General features: G+C 42.4%; 1 protein-coding gene across 1 annotated transcript; it reads right to left on the bottom strand.

Annotated features, from left to right (window-relative positions):
- Positions 1–2,009: 2,009 nt before the first annotated feature.
- Positions 2,010–22,311, bottom strand: ankrd33ba (ankyrin repeat domain 33ba). Its single transcript, XM_050056752.1, has 6 exons — positions 21,484–22,311; positions 7,439–7,568; positions 6,893–7,033; positions 4,563–4,704; positions 4,202–4,400; positions 2,010–3,448 (listed from the first exon to the last, which is right to left on the bottom strand). The coding sequence occupies exons 1-6, from the start codon at positions 21,919–21,921 to the stop codon at positions 2,903–2,905; spliced, it is 1,596 nt and encodes a 531-aa protein (XP_049912709.1). The 5' UTR covers positions 21,922–22,311; the 3' UTR covers positions 2,010–2,902.
- Positions 22,312–23,504: the final 1,193 nt, after the last annotated feature.

Here is a 23,504-nt window from a genome sequence, read left to right as displayed (position 1 = left end):
TTCACAAGTTGTAGATAATTCTGATGCTGATTTAATTGTGAGACATTTTCATTTATTCATACTTTCAGCTTTTCAGAAATGGAATTCATTAAGAAGGACCTACTTTATCCTTGATTGCATCACACTTATCATTTCACAGAATACTAAAGAAAAAAAGAATATTATATAGCTCTCATGCCTTCAGCACTGGGATGAATTACATTTAGTTATTTCTAAATCTGAGGGTATGGAAAAAGTGACCGTAGGGATAATATTTTAGAGCATGTATTGTTTATAGGCGGCATGGTGAAACAGTGGTTAGCATTGTCACCTCACAGCAAGAGGGTTCTTGGTTTGAGCCGGGGGTTGGGGGTTCGATCCTCGGGTCTCAGGTGGGTTTACTCTGGCTTCCTCCTACAATCCAAAGACATGCAGGTTAACTGGTGACTCTAAATTGCCCATAGGTGTGAATGTTAGTGTGAATGGTTGTCTGTCTCTATGTGTCAGCCTGGTGACCTGTCCAGGGTGTACCCCACCTCTCAACCTATGGCAGCTGGGATAGGCTCCAGCCCCCCAACAGGGTAAGTGGTTACGGAAAATGAATGACTGTATGGTGAATGTATTGTTTATGCAAAAAGCCTCAGATGTGGTTCACAATTAGTCTATTTTCCTGAGATACAATACTTATATATCAGAATTATATCAGATTATTCAGCAATATACTGATACACTCAATCCAACATGCAGAAATCCCTAAGTGTTGTACCTAAATCAACCAGCAGAGGGCCCCAACTAAGGATTCCCCCCCCTGAGTTCACAGGTTTGACAGGAGCCCTCACTCACTGCTGATCCAGAATCAGGTCACGCTGTCTAAATCCCAGCCCGTAGCATCACAGCATGACATAATAGCTGCCACACTATCAGTGCATGGTGCCCTGTTTATTTGGCCCCCTCTGAATTTCTATGAGGGATGTGGGTCGGTGTGTGGGAGGAGGAGGGCAGGAGGGGAATCGCTGACCAAGCCTGTAGCGCTTCATAATCTCAGGTTACAATCTGAGCCAACAGCTGTTTGAGCTACGACCATGACCTAAATATTATCCGATGCATTCAGGGCTAATAGGTTTTGTCTCTCTCGTACACACAAACACACCACACACTCATGCAGTATCCTGTAATATGAGCATGTGGTGTATCCACAGGTAGTCCAAAAACAACAGAAATACTAGCAGGAACCTTTCAAAAATGCACCATACTGACTCACAAAACATTGCAAGTTGATGTAGTTTTTATTCATGGTCAGCACACTTAGGCTACAGACACTGTCGGCCATGATACTGCGTCGCCAGCAAAAGCCATTTTCATATGAAAGGTTTTCTTATGTTGATGTTAAATATGTTAATCCCACAACCACTTACAGTTTGCTAAGTGCAGCTTGCTCATCTTTTGTTGTCTTCAAATGACTTCCTCTGGGCAGTATCCAAGCAGATTGCCACTCTGAAGTCAATGAAGTTTATTTGAAGAAATGATTCTGCGGCGCCGTGCCCTTGTAACCCCTTAGCAACTCATCACCATGTATATTAGACACACACTCTTGGATGGCACTTAAGCTGCAATCGCCACGAGGAGTTAGGACCGTGAAATTGTGCTCTGAAAAATCCCGACATTGTTATATCGCTGCTCTCCCCGCGGCCCTGTGTGTTTTAAACTCACGGCTATTTTTCGGCCCATTATTTCCACTGGTCTAATGTTAAAACAGGGAGCTGACCTCTTGCTCTATAATGGCTGTTTTTATCAGAGGGTCCATATTTTAGGGATTATCACTCCAATTCTGCTTGTAGTGTGACAGTGGCCGAGGCTCAACCTTCTGCAGTTGTTAATAGATTAAACACATGCCCTAATGCTGAGATGTTTTATGAAAATCAAGAAGGGTGTAATCAAAGTCCCATGGTTTTCTTATTAACTTTCCAACATGACTGAGCAACAGTAAAAAAGAAACACAGTTTGCAGAAGTGTTTATTTGTTCACATCATCTGTACCCTGTATACACCAAATCCAATCTTAGAGTCGCATTCATCGCAGTGTGAAGATCCGGGAAGAGTTTGACATTTATTCCCACACTGTAAAATTGAAGTGTTACATCACAACACCGCTTCACATTTCCGTCTTGGTCTCGAACGTTAAGACTATAAAACATAGCTGTTTATATGTCAGTATGTGAAAAAGTCCATATCGAATAAAAAAGTATGTCATTGAAAAGCATTAAAATCTCTAATATAAAATATATATGCGAAATACATTCATGGGTTTGTTGTTATAAAGCGAAACAAAATAAGCATCTAAAAATATTGCTGTCATTTGCCATTAAATTTTACATAAGCTTATGTTTAGCTTCCTCACACCCATTAGTATTCTCCACTGAATATTTTTAAGACATCATTCCGTAACGTCTTTAAAAATTCATTTTTTTTTAGGTAGAAAGATGAACACACTCCTGCTGCGGTTACAATCTGAGAGAATGTGTGTCAGTAAGTGTCTTCTCCGATACAAAAACGCTGCTGCATTGCTGCACCCGAAGCGTAACAAAATATAGACGAGCTATTCATCAAAAAGCAATAAATATGAAAAATAAGTTAGCTAAAAACATTTCAAGTATCAAACCCCCTGGGTATTCTCTGTTTGACATCAAAAAGGACGCCGAGCACTGTCCACTTCTCATGCTGTCAAAGCTCCGGCAGACATTTTTAAGAGGCCAACTGGCGTCCGTCTTGGAAAGCAGCCTTCAGTCTGCTGTCCTCTTTCAGGAACACTGCTAGGAATTTATATATTGTAGAAAAATATTAAAGTCAAATCTACCCAGTTTTAGTCGGTTCAGATTTAGTCTCTCTTTGGGGTAGTGTACATGGCATCTTCTGAGGCAATGATATTATTTCCTTTTCCCTGCAGCAAGGTGTCTCTTGGTCACAGCCTCCAGCCTCCTCCTCTCGGCCTCCTCCGCTTTCTTCCTTTCCTCCTTCAGCTCCTTATACCGCCACTTTGGTATCTGCAGCAGGTGCCCCCCTCCGTCTTTGGCGCTGCTCTTCCTCCGGATCTTCTCTGGCTCGTAAGTGGGCGTGGGCGCCTTGGACACCCTCACTTTGGGGATGCTGAACCCCGGCCTGACGCTGCTCCTCCTGAGCACCATGTGCATGGGCAGCAGGCTGGTTCTCCGCAGCTCCAGGGCTTCGTTATAAGCCAGCACGCTCAGGCTGGAGCTCCGGTGTCGAGGCACCACGCTCTGGGCCTGAAGGCTGGCCCGGCGGTCTGCTGAGTTCTTGGCCACCAGTGTGACCCGGGAGTTCTGGAAGAGTTTGAGGTGGCTGTCCACCCTGTCGGGGTTGAGAGAGCGGAGCTCCTTGGCGCGCTGCTGGCGGATGATCTCAGGTACTGCATAGCGCCGTTTGCCCACGCTTGGAGGGCTGTCAGGACACACCTGAAAGAAAATCAACAGTATGGCATTTTTATTACTTGTTATAATATCAACATTAGGAGCACTGCAGTGGCAATAATAGTGATAACAAAAAAAGCAGTGCTCAGTCTCCCCTTTGTTTGCAGTATTGCAGTACTGGTAATCTTGCATGAATAACCTGCTTATCAGATAAGGCTGCCGTTAATTATATCCTTTAATTATTATGAGCAAATCCCAAGAAAAAGCAGAAATTAGCGCCAGATTTATCCTTTAATAGCATCATTATCTCGGTATAATTATTAGTTTATTTGCACATCAATTCTACGAAACAGCAGCGTTAGAACAACTTTATTCTGCTACTTGATAAGCACAACAACAGACGTAATTTGCACACTGATCTGAAAACACGCAGATACTGACTGTTCAGACAAATTTCAAGTCTGTTGAAGGTGGTTTCAACATCGTACAAGAATGTTTGGCTCCATCTGAAGATAAGAAAATGAGCCCTGATATGCTGAGTATGTACAGACACCAGCGGGAATAATGCAGAGGAGAGCAACTTTTAAGACTTTAAAAATCTTTCTTATCACAAAGGGTAGTTACCTGATTCACCTTATCTCGGCTTACGGCACATTTGCAAAGTGATTGTTGGTGTGAGGGAGAAACTGAGGGACGTGGGTGGTGGTTGTTCTTGGATCTTGTCAGATACTGTTTAACGCTGACTAATGAACAAGTGGATAATGAAGAGTAAATACAATCTAGAGCTTAATTACTCACTGTATGGCATGCTACCGCAATCAAAGGGCTCCTCATGGCAGTTGTGACAGACACCATGTGGTCGATGACGCCCTCATCCTCAGGGTTGGTGACATTGGCCATGTTGAAGATGTTCCGCACGGTGTCAGACAGGCGCTTCAGACAGCCACGGGGCTCCTGGGCTTTGGCCACCAGTGATGCCAGTGAAGGCCACTCTAGACTGAGGTAAGCAAATCTGATATAAATCCACTGTGAGACTGCTTTTCTGTTGCTTGATGCGTCTGTATTATTGTATGTTCTATGCTTGTGTCACTCTTTCAGATATTGGTATATGTGCGAGACAGGCGTACACAGAAACAACATGATCCAGCCATGAGTTTACCTGTATGTATCACAGAACTGGTGCGGGCAGGGCCGTTCCATGAGGCGCGTCATCACCCAGGCAGTTTCATAACGGCCCGTAAAGAAGGCCCACTCCCTGGCAGTGAAGTGGCGGCCAAAGTCCCTGGCATTCAGGGCAGCTCCTGGAAGACACAACGAGGCCGGTTGAATATGTTGATGATGGTGGATAAACAGAGATCAGAAGTGAAGGTGCATTAAAGGAGTAGTAGGTAGGAATTAGTGGCCTCTGCTGGTGAGGATTACAGATTGCAACCAGCTGAAACTTTCCCCATATGCCAAGCGGGAACTCCTGGTTAGGATTCCTTCAGTTTTCATTGTTCAGGAGATTTTTACTAGGAGCCGAATCATCCGGAGAGGTCGCCTCCTCTCCAAAACAGACCAGGCAATTAAAACCAATTAAAAAAACACACTAAATAAAGTGGTTTCACATTACAAATCAATGTATCTCCAACAAATCTTATAGCAGTCAAGCCGCTAACCCGCCACCTACTAATGTGTGCTCATCTTTTTTCTCTAGTAACTTAAGATCCAGATGTTCAGGAGGTTTTTAACGGGAGCCGATTTATCTGCAGAGGTCTCGTCCTCTCCAAAACAAATTTAACTGGAGATTTAAACCAGTAAAAACACTGAATGAAGCCGCTTCACATTAAAAATCAGTGGTTTTTTAGACACTGTTTGGCTCTTTGCGGAGGGGTTGCTAACTATGGTGGCCAAAGCAAAAACGCAAACAGGCCTGTTTAGAGCCAGTGTTTGGTTTGTCCATTCTGGGCTACTGTAGAAACATGGTGGCGAGACATGGCAGATGCTGTGGAAGAGGACCTGCTTCCTCTGTAGATACTTTAAACAACTAATTTAAAAGCAATGAAAACATAAAGATTATTATTTTCATGTGATTATGTAGTGAAGAAAACATTATTATCTTACTATATAATGATGAAAACTCTGTCTGTGTGTCTGTTCCACGTTTTTCTCCTCACTGACTTGGTCAATCCATGTGAAATTTGGCACAGTGGTAGAGGGTCATGGGAGGATGCCAATGAAGCAATATTACATCAATTGGCCAAAGGGGGGTGCTATGGCAACCGATTGAAATTGCAAATGTTGAATGGGCATATCTCATGCCCTGTATGTTGTAGAGACATGAAACTTTGCACAGAGATGCCTCTCCTCATGAGGAACAAATTTGCCTCAAGAACCCATAACTTACAGTTATATAGATTTTCCGCCATTTTGAATTTTTTGAAAAACACTTAAAATCAATCTCTTCCTAGGAAGTACCAATATCTAAAGTTCCCTCTTGGCAAAAGTTGGAAAACTTACTAAAACTGAGCTTCTATAAGGCAATGAATATTGCAGAGGGCATGGCTCATCACATAAAGGTGTATAACATCTCAAGGGTTTCACCGATCACCATCAAACAAAATGGGGGCGCTAGAGAGCTAATTTCTTATCTAGGCCTAACCGCCATATAGATTTTTTCTAAATTTGGTAGATATGTAGAACAGGATGCCTCAAGGTGACTGGAGAAATTTAACTCTAATTGGCAACTGGGTGGCGCTATAACAACAGAAAAATGCTTAAAAATGGCTAAAATGCGACCGATCGCTGTGGCTCCCCCTGTGGACCAATGTTGTTGTTTTATTTCTAATTTTTGGTATGACTAAGTCATGGTATGGTATGCTGTACATAATCACGGAAACTGTCAGTGTGTCATTCTGTCTATCCCACGTTTTTCTACTCACTGACGTGGTCAATCTATGTGAAACTGCACATAGGCATTGAGGATTGGCATAGGTAGAAGATGACAAAGCTACCAATGGGTATGGACTAGTTGAAATATATTTCACTTCTGCCAATATATTCCCCTAAATCCAACACACTGAGCCTTCAAAGTTAAAATCAAATCCTGACTCTAGCGCCATCTCAGTGATTTGGTGTCAATTTTCTCCATTAGTTTTATAGTTATGGATAAAGAGAGAATAATCATCTAATAACTAAAATCTGTATCACTGCCAAAACCTGAAAAAAATTCAAATCGTCCATCTGTCCAGCGATTTTACTGAAAATCTGTTCATATTTTTCTGAGCTGCCTTGACAGCAGAATAATGGCAGAGTAAACAACATCTTTTGTGGTTGTAATCAGTCAAAACTGTCTGAAAACTGCCAGAAAACAGACAGTTTGTAAAATCCAGACATATCAGCGACACATTTCTGAGTCATTTGTATCTGTGTTATGGAATCCACACATTTCCTGCCTTCTGACTGCTGTTGAGTTTTGTACATTTGGTGTAATTAGACACATTTTCTCACCTGCCATCATGAGCGAGCGCACACACTCCACCCTGCCCTGCATGGCGGCTTTCATCAGAGCGGTGAAGCCATGGCAGTTTCTCCTCTCGATGTCCAACCCGGAGTAGTAGTTCAGGAGATAGTTGGTGATTGTGATGTGGCCTTGAAGAACACAGTGACGCACAGCAGTTAATGTAGGTCACAACACACAGTCTGCAATCACAATGTTGGCTTGGAAAAGAGCTGCGAGTGCTCAATCACACTTGTCTGTCATATTTTGGACAGGGCGAGATCCACCTCCATACGGCTGGTCCTTATCTCCTCTCACACAACACACTCATCACTTCTGTTTCAAAAAGCGTAAGTACAGCGAGTGCAGACTTTTTTTATAGGCTCCTCTGTGTGTGTTCGTCTGTGTCAGCATTAGTGCCAAACTGCCTGTGTGTGTATATCTGTATCTGTGCGTGCATGTGTTCAACAGTGCTTTGAACCGGCCTGTCAGCGCCTGTGTGTGTGTAACTAAGCCAGTGTTTGATATGCTGCTGTGTCCATTTGTGTGTGTGTTACCTGCTTGAGCAGCAGTGATGAGAGCTGTGTTTCCCTCGCTGTCCTGCCAGTTGACATCCAGATAGGGACACTGAGACAGCGCTATGACGACGTCTACGTAACCCTGGTAGCATGCGACCAACAGCCCTATCTGAGACAAAAAAAGTGACAGGAGAGGAGTTAAAAGACAAGGCAGAGGAGGAGAGGTTTAAGTTTAGAATCAGCAAAAATGTTCAGGGGGCGAAAAACTTGCCAGAGGAAGATGAAGCAAAACTGCAGTAAAGTGCTGACATATAGGAAGCTGTACGAAGAAAAATGCGATCACGGCAGTGTCAGTAGAAACCCACAAGACCAAGAGACCTCTGTGCATCTTTCAAAACTAATATCCTTGAATAAATGTGACATCTGTTGTCTTTTCATTGAGGACTGAACCGTCTTGAACTCAGCGGAAAAATGAGCTGTCTCCTCCTCTGATGTTGTTGTGTACTTCTGTGTGTACGTGTCTTCACTCCAGAATAGGGACCCATTTATGTGTGTGTGTGTGTGTGTGTGTGTGTGGACGTATGTGTAAATTTTAGTCTGCAAGTGTGAGTTTATGTGAGTTTTGGAGTGTGTGAGTGTTGGAAAACTCCTGTAAAAGTTGGGTACTTTCTGGAAGGTGCACACTTCACCAGCCAAGACAAACACGTTTACCACCAGAGGAGAGATGGGGGGAAGCTGTGAGCAGAATTTAGGAACACAGAGTTCTCAGTTGACATATCATATATACAGTGTATTTATACATTTGTACATGAAACACGTCTCTTAAAGAGATGTCTTTCACTGGATGGCTCAGAGCACAGGTGCTGATTAATGCTGATTTAGGATGCATGTTTTCCTTCAGGGAGCCAAAATAAATAAATTAGCCAATAAAAGAAGGGATTAATGCACGAGTGGTGCATTCAGAAATACTCGTTCTGAGTGCCGGAGCGCACTCTGGCACAAACTGGACCATTCCTAAATTTTGGGTGCAGACAGGAGTCAGGTTAATTTACAGGGATCATTTTGAGAAGGTGAAGGACGAACCCAAGGTGATATGTAAACTCATCTTCATTGGTCGACTACAAACATGACGTATCACTTGAAACATGGAAGTAGCTACATGCCCATTAGCCCACAGCGTCATTAACAGGCGATAAAATATAGACTTATATTAATGAAGGTTCATTAGTACGGTTTTGTATTTCTCTGTAATGTAGCACAGTGTTAACAATGTTACTGATACTATTCTTTCTCACACCTCCAACTCAAACCATTGTGTTGCCCCGCCCAAAATATATCATTTAATAATTAAATTAATATCATTAACATGTGGGCGACTAGTCGACTAATGGCCCTAAATGATGACTATTGGTTGACCCCGAGCAGCACAGACGATCTATACAATCAGCACAGTTTCAAGGTCAACACCCAAGATTAGTGTCACCAATTCGAACTGACCAAATGTTTCCCCTTCTGTTCTTGAGAAATGATGTTGAATAATGGCCAGAAAAGTGTTTTAAGCAGAACATTACGATGTCACAGCGAAGTTGCCCTTTGACCTTTTGGATATATAATGTCATCACATCATCATTTTGTCCTATTAGACATTTGTGTGAAATTTTGTCATAATTAATGTATGAATTCTTGAGTTATGGTTAAGGACATGTTTTGTTAGGTCACAATGACCTTCACCTGACGTTTGTGACGTTTGTGCCAAATTTGGAAAACATTCCCTTGAGGTGTTCTTGAGATATTGTGTTCATGAGAATGAGACAGATGAGGTCACAGTGACCTTGGCCTTTGACCTATGACTACCAAAATCTAATCAATTCATCGTTCAGTCCAAGTGGACGTTTATGCCTAATTTGAAAACATTCCTCCAAGGCCATCGCTGGCATGAGGCATGATAAAAGTGAAAATGCTCCCCAAAAACAGGCATAACACCTACATGTTCTGTAATTAATACTTCAAATTGAGCTGAGGAGTTTGTGTTCAAAATGAGAAGCAAAATACACTTTCAAGTGGCTTAAGTCGCCAAACAGTTTCTAGTACTTCATTATAATAAATGATTGTACCACTATATTTCAGCTCAGGCTTACTTGTGATATCGTGTGAAGCTGGAGCTATCAAAAAGAAATTGCAACAAAGTCAAACAAACAATGTGTTGTTCATAACAGTCTATTAATTGGCAAGCAAGCGGATCCTACAGGGACTCTTAATTAGCGCTCTATTAAACCCAGGTGTGCTGGAAAGGTCAACCAGTCAAAGCTACTCTGTCAAAACACACGCCGACGGTGCGTGCATCAGATGAAAGACAAATATTTATGTATTCTGCTACAGGTGCCTGCTGAGAGTAATCAAGGCATAGAGCGGGGAGGCATTTTCATTTAGACCTTGTGTTTCTAGGAACAAAACAAAACCCCAACTCTCTTACACCTCTTTCATTTTCAGCTTTAAAGGCTTTTTCAGGTCATGAGATTATGTCATAACCTAAAAGAATACAGTATGATGAAAGTGCATGTGTGTCCTGTGTTTTTGACATGGTGATTAAACAGAAGCAATATCTAACAGTCATCTCCTAAGGACAGATCGCAGGATAAAAATATGTATTTAACCTATCAGATCTGTGCCATAAAGAGTTAAAAATCAGACATGAGGAACAACCTTTGCAGGTAGGAGATGAGTATTTTAGCTAACTTGTTACACTTTGTTCATTCCTTGATTCGCGAACCTGCTTCTGTAACATGATGTTCTCCTCATAGGAGGCAAGACTAAAAACTAAAAGCATCAAGTAGATTTAATGAGTGCTCTTGAGCACACTGTGTTACTTCGCTAAATTACTCTCTCAGACTCCGGTGTGGATGTCATCAAAAGTTCTCTCTCGCTGAAATGAATAAATATAATAATGTCTGAGGACTGGTACACAGAGGGCCTGAAGGTTTAAAAGAAGACTTGCAAAGTTGGTGCCAACCTCCCCCATATCCACCTACTACAACCCACACACACATTATACTGACAGGGTGTGCAAGGATGGTTATATGTGCATCTCCACATACTGGATTCTAAACAATATCACCACTCATCAAAGTCGAAATATAAGATCCTGCCAACACTCAGTCTGGACCCTATTTTCCCATGTGTTTGTGCCGAAGTGACTAATGGAGACAAGTTTTCAAACTGGTTCAGTACTGAGAGAAGGCTTCTGCAAAACAGTGTAACAATGTAATCCCTACAGGAATTGTGCACTGTCAGTTTATTTCCATTAAAAGTTCTTGTTTTTGCCACTGACACACTCAGATTTTTATTATAAGTGTCTGACAACATTATGGAAAAGACCCTGCAGGGAACTGAAACCTTGCCTTTTGCTGATCCATTTTGTTTGTTAGTGTGTGTAATGAAGTCACACTCAGGGGAGAAGTCTTTCCTAAACTCTTGCGGACTTTTCCACATTGTTGAAATCAGCTAAATATTCAGCCACGGCACTGAAAATCTTTTAGATAACACTAAGCTACCCTCACTGCACTCGTACACAACACACTCTTTGCAGCTCAAGTCACGTCTCGGGACGTTTCAGAACAAGACTTCACCAGACAGGCCTGATCAAGAGCAAGGTTAGGAAAGCTTTTCATTTCTCTGTGGGGTCGTTTTCATAATGTTATCAGACACCTCTAATAGCAATCTGAGCCTATCAGTGGCAAAAACAAGTACTTTTAATGGAGATAAGTTAACAATGCACAACCAAAAATCGTCTATTCGTCACTTGGTGCTTTCAGACCTAGAGTTGTCTTGCTTTGGTCTGAATCAGGGACTAATCTTGTTTCTAAGTTGCATAATTGCCTAGAGTTGGTTGTGTTCTCACGGCAGCATTTACAAGCGGACCAGATAAAATGCCTTGCGCGAGAAAGCTGCTCTTGATTGGTCAGAATTTCCATGTGGGAAAAATCCAGGAAGTAAAGCAAACGTTGAAGAAGAGTACACTTGCAAGATAAATGTGACACTTTCTAATGTCACAATGGAGGGACAACTACGCAGGTTGATTTTAGCGCTGCTCATCGTGGACTATATTGCTGTCATTGTTCATTTTAGTCAAACCATACAGTTTGAAAACGAGGCGCGGCTCCAACTAGAAAACAATGTTTTGATGCATTGGATGTGCTGAATGTGCATATTAAGGCAGTACAGGAGGAGGTGCACATTAATAATCCTCCAGGACTGTAACATGCTCATGTTTAACCCAAACAATGTGTCATGTGACTGCAGTTGGTTCAGATCCAGGTCAGAACACGTTCTCACCTCAAATGAACTGCACCAGAGTTCGTTTGTAACCGGACTGAGACCACCTCCTAAAGAAAGTCTTGGTTTGGTTGTTTTGTTGCACACCCGAGTGCGATTGCTGTGTTCACACCTGCCCAAATGGACCGCACTTAGGGGGCAAACAAACTTGAGTTCGCTTGAACCAAACCAAACAGGGCAGGTGTGAAAGCACTCTTACACACAAAAACATTGGAAAACAGGATACAGGTTAAAGTTCTTTCATCAGGTTGCAGAATGTTTCAATCATCCTTAATTAACCAGGATAAAAACTATGTCATCATCATGTTACCTCATGTGACCAGTTTTCCAGTCACACTTTTGAAGACGAAACAGCGCCAATATTCTGAAAACATGTGATGGTCTGATAAATCTGTTCACAGTTCATGTGCAATAGATGTTTTTTCACCTGTACGACAAACTGGAACCTGACAGTGTAAAGTGGGAAAGGTGGAGATGGCATTCCTGCAGAGTTAACTGCTGGATTGTCTGGAGGAAGTTCACTTACACTGGCACAGCTCCAGATTGCTCTATCTGGTTAGACACTTGCATGTAGACCTTGTCTATGTCTCCCTCTCCTTCTCACGTACACACACACATTCTTGGCAGGCCTCCAGCCCTGCTGTGTTGTACTTTAGCAGCATGCCCCGCAGCATGTCTGGAGCAATCTCAGTCGTCTGGCAATGTCCTATTTTCTCTGTGAACCTTTTTCGCTCACGCACAAACACGCACAAGCATTTAACTTCTTCTCTACCCTTCTTCTCTTACGCTCAAGTGTTCATCCCTGCTTGGAATATGTGTTACATTTACTGGGCTCTGGTGCACTTCACCAGTGGCCGCTGGCGATGTTGGTGACTGAAGAGAAATGCACACGCAGCATACAATTGCAGGGACGCGCATGAATCGAGAGAAGGCAATCATGTGCTACACAATATTACCCACTCAATGACTAACTCTGAGGCTAAAGGGATAAAAATAACAACACTACCAGGTAGCTCAACAACCCTGAAACAATCAGGAGAGGCACTTCCAGAGAGGGATGAGTGTGTGTGTGGCACAAGTGTGTGAGATAGGGATACAGTAAAATGTAAAGTGAGACTATAAGCACGACAGAGATTCAAATCCTCACCGATGGTTTTTGGGAGGATTATGAATGTTGTATGTAGGCCAGGTGAAGATGCACAATATTTTAAAGCTTTATTACTTTATACTGATGGACGTAGACATATGCTCTCCCTGACTGTAATCTCCTCTCTTTATACCTTCATAAAATCAGTTTTCTACCTCCTGAGTCAACGAGGAATAAAACTTCCCTTTGATGGAAGTGCTGTTTCTTGACCTTTTCTCTTTTACTGGCTTGTAAAGTATTAAGTATATGTTTAAAGGCAAAATGCCCTGTGGTGTGAAGTGGTATTTTTCTGGCATGCTCAACATGCTCCTCTGAATTACACAAATCTAGAACACGTCTAACATAACCGGAATTGAAGCTGTAAAACATCAACATTTGGGAGGATCTGAATGTTGCTATGTTTTAAATTTTCAATTTCATTTTGTTAACGACAATTTTGACCTAATAAACGAATAAAATATTTCAAAATTTGCTAAACTGAATTCTAACTTCATTTAAACCTCAACTAACATGTCTATTTGCAATCAAGGTCAGTGGGCTCTGATGCACACAGACAAATTCTGGCCAACTTATTTTAGCCACACAGACAAACAGACAAAGACACAAACACACACTCGCAAAGTAATCTGGGGAATATCCAGAGCTAGGAATAGAAAGGCTTAGCCGTATCAGTCAGCGACACAGAGAGAGAGAAAGGGGGGGAGGGAGACATGAGTAAGTATGCGTCTACAGCTGATGTGAGAACGCTGTAATAATTAGCTCCAATGAGGATGACACCACGCCCAGTGTGACCCTTAAAGTTCCTTATAAACACACATTAAATACAGGTTTCCTTGCCAGTGTTCAACCATGTTATAATTGCATCTTAATTAAATGATATAGCTGGATCTGGAATAATTAACTTCATGTAACCAATAATCAATTCTTAGGCTTTAAAATTGATGGGACAAGTCAGATATTAGCCACGTCCTAATCCTCAAAGTCTAGAGAACTACTTCTTTACACCCTATGATGTTTATCGTTCTGCTACTGCTGGAAAATCTGGTAAATTCCATCTAAGAGAAACAGCAGCAGCATTATCACATACACAAACACAACTGTAACAGCGTCCCAGCTGAGTAGAAACCTGTGTAATCTCCCTATGATGTGTAGCATTAGCCCTCCACGCTAGAGCAACCAAGAGCCTGCTTCCCTCGTGGGTTCCCCGATGTGACTTCTTCAATAAACCAATCAAACTACCGTCTTGTTTCCTAAATAAGGGCTTACCCACACTGTATTTTTTTACTTCCAAATAAGTACCGGCCGAGGCTAAATCCTGCAAACCATCCGAGCAAGCAGACAACCTGCATCTCTACCGCCTGCGTAAGCCCAGAGTGAAACATTCGTTTGGCATTTTACAGTACATCTTTGTGTTCAGGGACACACACACATACACACAGGCGGGCAACACACTCTACCGCCCTCAATCGCACACACCAGAAGCACTGACGTAGACGCACTGGGCCGTGTTTCTGTCAATAGCCTCCCTGTTAGCTGTGTGTTTCTGTCTGCAGCTGAGCGTTCACACGGCTGTATCAAATCAGATGTGTATGACTGTCGCTTTGATTTTTCCACTCATCTGTATTTGCTAGCAGCATCATCGTGCTCGCTACCATCTGCGGTGCCAAATTTCTGTCTCACCCCGCCTGTGCCTCATTTAGTCCGCCTGCCTGTTGGCCTGTTGGTCGATGTGTGTGTTGGTCGGTTGTACTTTCTGCCTGTCTGACACTGTGTGGTTGACTTTGTCGCACTGTATATCTGCCCTGGTGCGTCAACTGATCTCACCCTATTTGGAAAATTTGATTGTGTTCAAGAGGACGAGAGTGTGTGTGTGTGTGTGTGTGTGTGTGTGAGAGAGGGAGAGAGAGAGAGAGAGAGAGAGAGAGAGAGAGAGAGGTAACAGCCAGGCAGGGTGGCCTGGCCTCATTTAAGTTGATTGAATTCTGTGTGTGTGTGTTTGTGTGTGTGTTTGTGTGTGTGTGTTTGTGTGTGCTTATTGAGTTTTCATGTGAGCTTGACAACTTATCCGATTCACTGCAGGGGCGACACACACACTGCCCGGACAGGGTCAGAGGTGCCTGAGGACGCTGATACATTAATATATATTAACATTCAGAAGCAATAACCCTGATGTTTACAGACTTGCACTCATCCTTTACTTTTTACAACACAGCACCAACAGTTTGTTGAAATCGTACCCAACACATCCGCTATCACAGTCACAACACTGAGAATATACAGTCGGGACGCTGACACTGACAGCCCATGTAATTACTGTGCCGTAATCATATACAAGGAGAATTAAATACACGTACTTGTGACCTACATAAAGACTTGTCATTAAGTTTCTCGCTAAATTTAGCATTCGGGCTTTGTGAGTTTAAACATGGATGGCTTCTTCCTGTCTTCTGAGGATGCAGGAGGAAGGAGACTGTCTGTTCCTGTCTGGCTCATTATGTTGTGATCATGATTGCATTTGATCAAGTTTCAGCATGTGCGCTCGGAAGTGGAAGCTATGATTTTATTGCTTTTTTTAAAGGCTGGATTGAGACAAGAATTGGTCTGCTACAAGATTTAAATAGGCCTCTAAAACATACTGGAAAAAATAATATCAAAGTTATGGATGCTTTGGTGCAAAAATCTACCGTTCCTATTTGCCATATCAAAACACAAACCTCTTACGTCTTACTTTATCCACATCCCTTAAAAATAAACTTGTTTTATTGCGCAGCAGGTAATAAATGTACCACTTGAACTATCATTAACCTCAGTCTGAGGGTTACTTTCCTGTGCTGGCAAACATCCACTTTGTTAAAGTACCTTTATGAAAAACACAGACTCCCTACCAGCTCCTGGGCTGCCGCTCTGCAGCTGAACCTGACCTCTGACCTCGCTGTTGAAGGGGACCACATACAACAGAGGAAGCAATTTATTATGTGTCAAATAAAAGGCTGAACCAGGCAAATGTACGCCCTTTGCCGAGCCTGATTAGTTCTCCAAATAGTGGACAAAACGTGTATAAAACCTCCTCTATTCAATTGGCCTGATGTATCAGCGTTAATATTAAAGGAATTCTTCACCCCCAAAATGAACATTTGTGTATCAGTTACTCAACCCATGTTGTGTTGAAAACATTAAGAAAACTTACACTACTTCCCACTTTCTACTCATCAGTTGGGGGACAGACTACTGCGGAGATTATGTCAAATTATATTTACAATATATGGAAGTATTGCACTGTGTATCAGTAGAAGGATTGAGGCAACTCAAAGGAATACTTCACCCCCCAAATTACCATTTGTATATCAATTACTCACCCTGTGTTATGGTGAACTAAGAATCCAAAAACTGAAAGAATTCTTAAATCGAACTCATAGGTGACTGCGTTTGACAACTATATCAAAACATCTGTTGACAGACTCTCACATAACTTGTGCAGTATGATCCGAGTCTTACTTATCCATTCGTATGCTCAGTGTTTATCACGCAACAAATTTATCTATGCTAGTAGCAGTAATTGTACCTCGCTGAACATGGGAGCTGTTGGTCTAACACTGCCTCCATAAGTTTGTGTGTTATTATGTGATTTTCGTGTCCTAAAGGGCTGGTCGCTGTTTCAGGGTGCCTACAGGTATCAGACAGTTAAATGTAATGCTTTTTAGGACCAGTTCCAGACACCTTTTAACCAAATTTAGGACAGATTTTTGGACCAATCTTGTTTTCCTTATTTATATGCGTACATGTGTGGTCTTACGCAGAGGTAGGTGTTATGTAGGAATATGGTTATTAGAGTGAGTTAAGTCAATCTACATTTTGCCAACAGTTTAATGCAAGTATGAGGTAAAATGACAGTATTATAGTTTTTTAGTTTTTTTTGGAGCCTATCTAAACACTGTAAGCAGACTGCAACCACCCGTAGCATTAACAGTACTGTTTTCACGGTGCATTCCCGTCCATACACTCTACACGCCCTTTACTTCACACAACATCTACTACGTCACACCCACACGGCCACCGTCTTAAAGCGAAGGGCTGGCCGGTAGCAACTGTGAATATGACAAGAAATGGTTTGAGACCGGGTTTGGCAACAGGTCAGTAGCCTATGTGCTCCGTTCTATTAAAATGGCCCATTCGGTTGGTATTCAGATAACTGGGGCTTTACTGTAATACTATAATGCAAAAGCACCACCCAGTGGTGAAACCCGTGTACACGTTTATACGAAAAAAATTACCCACTCTAAACTTTTAGAGATTTTTGTACACAAACTCACCCCTAATTAATGAATGGATAAATTAAATACGATAAAATGTTTGTAGTAGTTAAGCCCTCACAAATTCAAATTTAAGACTATTAAATGATTTTTATTGTTGTAACATTGAATTTAAGACATTTTAAGGACCTGTAGACACCCTGTGTTCTTGTCAGCGTTGTATGGCTTTAAAGAGAAAATAGACAGGTTTCACTTTAAGTTCAGTTCCCTGTTGAAAAGGGCCGTCTGTTTCTTTTTCTTATGTCAACCCTACCATTGATAAACAATACAATACTTCCATATATTGTAAGTATAATTTGACATGACCTCTGCTGTCGTCTTCCAAGATTAACAAATCATTATCGTGAAAATCCCCTGCTGATGAGTAGAAAGGGGAAATAGTGTGTAAGCTGCATTTGGCCAAATCCAAGCCTGGGATAACACCCGTTTGTTTTGCACATTACATTGTCAGGCTGTCTGCTATATTAGGCGGTTGACATCTGTTTCAGGATGTTGTAACACACACACACACACACACACACACACACACACACACACACGAACTAATGAACTTAACAGATTCATATCAACATGTGTTTCCAATGGAGGAGTGGCCTAACCTGTATTGTGTACGTGTATGTGCACATCCCCGAGGTCACAGGGTATGGCAAAGCAAATGGCGAATGTTCTAGCACACATCCTGGTTATCTATGCAAACACATAATTGTCTGTCTCTCATGGCTACACACACACACACACAGAAACACACTATGTGTAAGCATGTGTTTCGGGGACTCGCATGTCATGTAGAAGAGAAGGAAAAAATCTTTACATTCCGATGATGTCATTTCTACTCTTCTTTCCCATGACCTCATCAGTAATTACATACATTCAGAGAAGTATTGAGGGAGAGGTGGTGTGAGAAGACAGTGGAATAGTAGAAGGGACAAAGAGAGATTGGGGTAGCCTTCAGGATAGAGACACAGCTTACTGATGCAAGGTCAGTAGGATGAGAGGCACAGAGCAGCTGGGAAATTTTCAGTGGAGAAAGTAAATGAGTTAAACAAACTTTCTCCCTAAGCAGCGACAACTGCACTCCAAATGTCTCTACTGGAGCTCTTTAGTTGGCAATGGTAGAAAACAACAGTTATCTTCCATATGTGAAGGTAATAAACTGTGTGTTGGTGATGAGAAAGGGGTTTTTGAGCTATTCTCTTAATAAAATGCAAAACAATTAAAGCTACAGTTGGTAGGCTAACATTTATAAAAGTAACCTTTTGTCATATTTGCTGAAACTGTCACTACATCCACACTGTAGTACACGAGGGATGTTCCTCCTCTTCCTCATAGTGCTTCTAATGGCATTTCCTAGAATCCACCATGGCCGAAGGAAAACAACCAATCAGAGCCCTAGCAGCTGACAATCATGTCAATCACTGAACTGCTGTCAAAGTGCTGATTGAATATGAATCAGGATTCTGTTACTGCATTGCCTATTTGTCCCGTCTGGTGTTTTCAGTAACATATTTTAGTGTACTGTTTAGCTGTAACATAATGCCGGGTTCACACTACACGACATTTTTGTCTGTTCTGGTAGTCACTACGTCAGATTAGGCAATTGTGGAGTCATAAAATCGTGCCGTGACTCGACCAACAGACATGACAGACTACATGTTGGTCCACAACCAATCACGATGTGCATGATGTCATCGGGTTATTCTTGTCTTATTTTTATTATTGTTACGTTTAATTATTATTTCAGTCACTGTGTCTGTTCATGTGCCAGCTGAAATGTTATTGTAGTAAAGTAAGAAGCACCACCAGATGGCAGGAGCTACATTTGAAGTACTTTATGCAAACATACAAGTCACCGAATCCTCCTCAACAAGTTCCTGCAAATGTTTCACAATAAAAGCCTATTTAGAAAATGCAGGGATTCTCTCAGCCGAGGTTATAAGGGGCTTTTAATTTGAAACAGATACAGGAAGTGCTGAGTTTGAAATGATGGTGCGATGCATTAACTTTATCAACCAAACGGGTGCGGATTAAAAGTAAAAATATAAAAATACAGAGGGAATAATAAATAACAGCCCATTTCTAATGTAGTCTGTGTCAAAGCTGGTAGCCTCTGCAGCTGTGGTGAGTAAAAGCCACTATTTTTTAATTTTCTTACTTTATGTCTGTCTCCATTATGAAAAAGTAACATTGTTGGCTAGCCTGATGCTAATGGCAGTACTCAGTGGCTTGCTTAAGTGCCTCTGCTGTTTGATGCCATCATTTTTCCCTTTTTACTCTGTTGTGGTAACGTCCCTAGAGGAAATATCAAAAAGGCTGTGGTGTTGTCATACAGTTGTCTACGGCAGCTTATCGCCTTGTGTACCTATTGGTCAAAATGATGGCTGTGACAGGAGAAGTTGTGAATGACAAAAAGAAAAACAAACATGATAGACTTTCTGTCGGAACATTGTGAGGCGTCCCAGACGTGGCGTTGGCTGTCGTCTACCATGACACACTACACGAGATAAAAATGATGGATTATCGTGTACAACACTCATTGTCAGTCACGATCCGAGCCGACACCATATGACGCTGCATCGGGCTATAATCGGGCTGCTATCGTGTAGTGTGAATCCGGCATAAGAAAGCCTACTCCGGCCAGTGGGTAGTGTTTCAATTTGGCTTGACAGTTTTCAACATGGCGGCTGGGTCACAAACACTTTCATTTTACAGCTAAACAGTACACTAAAATATGTTCTTCATTCATATTTGATCAGTGCTGCCTTGTTTGACAATTTGATCACAGTTCAACAGCAGTTCATTGATATGGCAGCTCCGTCAGAGACTCCTCAGCTGTCGGCTCTGATAGATTGTTTTGGTGGATTCTTGTAAATACCATTAGAAACACCACAAGGAGGAGAAGGATCATGATATTTCTTCACAGATTATCTGCCTCGTGTTGTTATATCATGTTAAGTTATTGTTTATAGAAGTTACTTACTCTAGCTTTAACACTAATACACTGAGTTACAACAATAAAAGATGTGATTCCTCTTCAGCACAGAGCTCTTTGCCAGCTAATTCAATTTCTATTGGTGAAATGTCCAGATAAATGAAAACTAGTGTAGCATTCCATCATTATGGATTTATCTCTTTGCCCTGGGCTGCAGTTTTTTGGCAGCTAGGAGTGAAGTGATGCACAAGGTGTGAAGGGACGCATGCTTTGATTGCACTACAGATAAAATGTCCAATGATTTTGCAATGACTCCTTTGCTAAATCAACTTTTGTGAAAATATATATATATATTTGTTGTAATTCAAACTCAGTGGACTGAAGTCACACATAAATTATAACACATTGCTGCCGACAGCAGTGTTTGATGTAGGTAAAAGTCACTCAACAAACAGGCACTGCTACCTTCCTATTGTGGAATTTATGGCCTTAAATGCATCTTGGGCCATTAGCAAGACTGTTCAAAATGCTCTTAGACACACTGATGCCATCATCACACTGCGAGATAATGTGTTTACTCACGTACTCCCACAAATTCACTCCAAGTCCAGCATAAGAAAAAGCAGTCGAACAAACACTCTCATGCATGTTCTTGCATGACCACACACATACACACCCTCCTTCCCTTCCTCTCTCTCACACACACACACACACACACACACACAGAGGATTGTGTGTTCTGCTAACCGTGAGAGACTGGAGTGTTTTTATACAGCTGGAGGTTGCTCATTCTTGCAAACCTGAGGTCTGTCAACACACACACATACACAAGACCTGTCAGAAAATACAGCTTGGTGTGAAGGAGGATTCAGGATAAAAGTGTGAGGGTATTATAGAAATATTGAAAACATTTAGAAGACTTAAAATGGCAACCTAGAATATTTGATTGTTATCGATTGTTGCAGTGAAGTTCCTGCCTTTTTCAATACTGGTGTGATAACTATTTTCTGTGAGGCCTGGAAGTAGGTAAGTATGCCACTGCAGCAGGCTCAAGCTTAAGTATTTCTTCAGTGAGTGTGAGCCTCTTAAACTAAAGTAGTTGCGCTGAGACAGGAAGGTGATGAAGGCCATCAAGTTGGAGATGGGCAGTTTACTAATACACAACAAAGCCTACATTTGGGGCCCCTAAACCACTCAATACTCATTGTATAACCAGAAATACTATGAGATGTAATTGGAGAGGCTTGTCCCTCACATTAGTCTGAGACACAAGTTTCCATGTAGTAACACTGGTGTCAAAGCGCACTAATGAGTGTTAGGTACTTGTGTGAAGTTACTCAAATCGCTCCTATTATGTGCTCCATACCCTGTTGTTCCTGTCCTTCTCATTGACCTCCTCCTCCTTCACTCCGTGCCGTATCATTATCCGGACGATCGCCGCGTTGTTCGTGCAGCACGCCTGGAAGAAAGACAGCGGCTCCGGGCTCTCCGGAGACGGCGTGCGCTCCGAGTCCGCGAACACATCATCCGGCGGGTAGAAGGAGTCGTCGGACGCGATGCTCCGACAATCCTCCAAGTCCTCGAAGTCCACTTCCTCGAATTCATCATCGTCTTCCTCCCCTCCGTCGTCCTCTTCATCGTCCTCCTCGCACGAGCCCAGGTAGTCCTCGTCGTCAGAGTTGGACAGCGGCTCCTCCACTATGGTCGGGTGGACTTGGCTGACTTTCTGCCGCTGCTGCTGGAGCTGTTTGACCCGGACCGACGATGCGCCTCCTCCATCCCTGTCGTCCGTGATCAGCACCATCTAACCCCCGAGCCTAGGGCACCGTCCTCGGGTAGAGTGCAGCCTGGCACGCGGGGCGCGGGCATGGGACTGGCTGTCTGTCCAACTATCCAACTATCTCGCCTTAAAAGTCACTTACATCACCGAAATTACGCAAACTCCTTGACCTGCGGTGGCTTATAGACTAGTTGCGTTGCGCGTGTGGTTACCTATCAGTCATCTCCGGTGACTTGCTGACATTAACCCCATCTGAGCCGTAAACGTCCCTCGAAGTGAAACCTTCAGCGCGCCCCCAAAACGAAAGCGCATTGAGTTGTCATCACAGTTATCCGGTGCGAGCGCACATGGATGGGTTCAGGTTGCAAAAGTGGAGCTGCAGCACAAAGTAAAAGTGCTGTGCACACGACCGTCCCATGTAGGGCGGAGAGACACGGCAGCCTGTTAACCTACAGTCGCCTAATCCGATTAGATGGGACTGGGACCTCTCTCTTCTCCACCCCTCTCTCCCCGTCTGTGTACTGACAAGAGATTAATTCTACTCTCTCTGCTGGACACAACCCCACAGTGCCCATACTGAAACATTAATATTCTTAGGATGGTCATATAAGGAGGTTCAGTCCAGTTTCATGCAAGTACAGCATCAGAAATGACAACAAAATAGGCCTATCATGTATTTTCTCTGTATCATATTTGCTGTTTCTGTAACAATCAAAGTAGAGGGTAGTTAATTGGTGACTTCCTGCCTGTTCCTATGAATTAGTCTCTAATCTAGCCTACATTGTGATGGTGTGAAAAATGCTTTTGTTTCTGTGTCTTTCCACCAAGCTTTTGTGGTTTCAACTGATTCTGAAACCAAAATAAAAAAAACCCTATCTCCCTCTAGAAAAAAAATTCCCCCATGTGTGTGAATTCACGGTATTCTACATGCTATTCACTATAACTCATGGGGAAAACCAGCACAAGTGTCAGCCTGTAATGAGTCATCTGATTTGAATATCTACAAGGCATCGTTTTACAGTAGGGTTAGGGTTAGGGTTAACTAATAGGGCTCGCCAGTGTTCAGGCTAATAAGGCAGATTATGTTCAAATGAAGTGATTAGCATTATTAAAATGATTGCAGCGGCACATGGGTTACATTTTCCATATATGTGATATGATTGTGAGATAATTTATTTTACACACAGCCTCAGTGCGTTCAGTTCAGCCACTACGCTCCCTCTCTGTCTCTCTCATTTTCTTGGCCAGTGGCCAGTTGAGATAATAGAGACATAGATTGGGCTTCATTACTCGGCGCTCAGCTATGGAGAGAGTAAGGCCTGCGTGTGTAACCGGTTTCCTCTCATGGAAAATTCATACTAATTTGCAGGGAAAGCAATGTCTTTCATCTAGTGTGCAGTAAAAATGAGCGACTGTGAGGGCTCAACCACAGAGAGGCTTCTCAAATCTAACAGTAACCCCAAAACAGGCACAGGCAGATTCTGAGACAGTGGGCCCCTGGACACAGACATGTAAATGGCCCCCCAAAACCTCACACAGATGTTATATCTTATAGTAGTTTAACCTGTGTTTGTTGTTGTTTTGCATCTCTTGGTAGTCCCTGCACA

The sequence above is a fragment of the Epinephelus moara genome, chromosome 11 (assembly GCF_006386435.1).
Source record: "Epinephelus moara isolate mb chromosome 11, YSFRI_EMoa_1.0, whole genome shotgun sequence".
NCBI classification, from domain to species: domain Eukaryota; kingdom Metazoa; phylum Chordata; class Actinopteri; order Perciformes; family Serranidae; genus Epinephelus; species Epinephelus moara.
This window is presented reverse-complemented; position numbering and strand designations above follow the sequence as displayed.

Excerpts from the sequence above, each read along its gene's own strand:
- ankrd33ba (XM_050056752.1), bottom strand. The coding sequence starts at position 21,921 with ATGGTGCTGATCACGGACGACAGGGATGGAGGAGGCGCATCGTCGGTC. Across the intron at positions 7,569-21,483 it reads AGAAGGACAGGAACAACAGG|ATAGGGCTGTTGGTCGCATG; the intron begins GTATGGAGCACA and ends TTTTTGTCTCAG. Across the intron at positions 7,034-7,438 it reads CATCACTGCTGCTCAAGCAG|GCCACATCACAATCACCAAC; the intron begins GTAACACACACA and ends GTGTTCTTCAAG.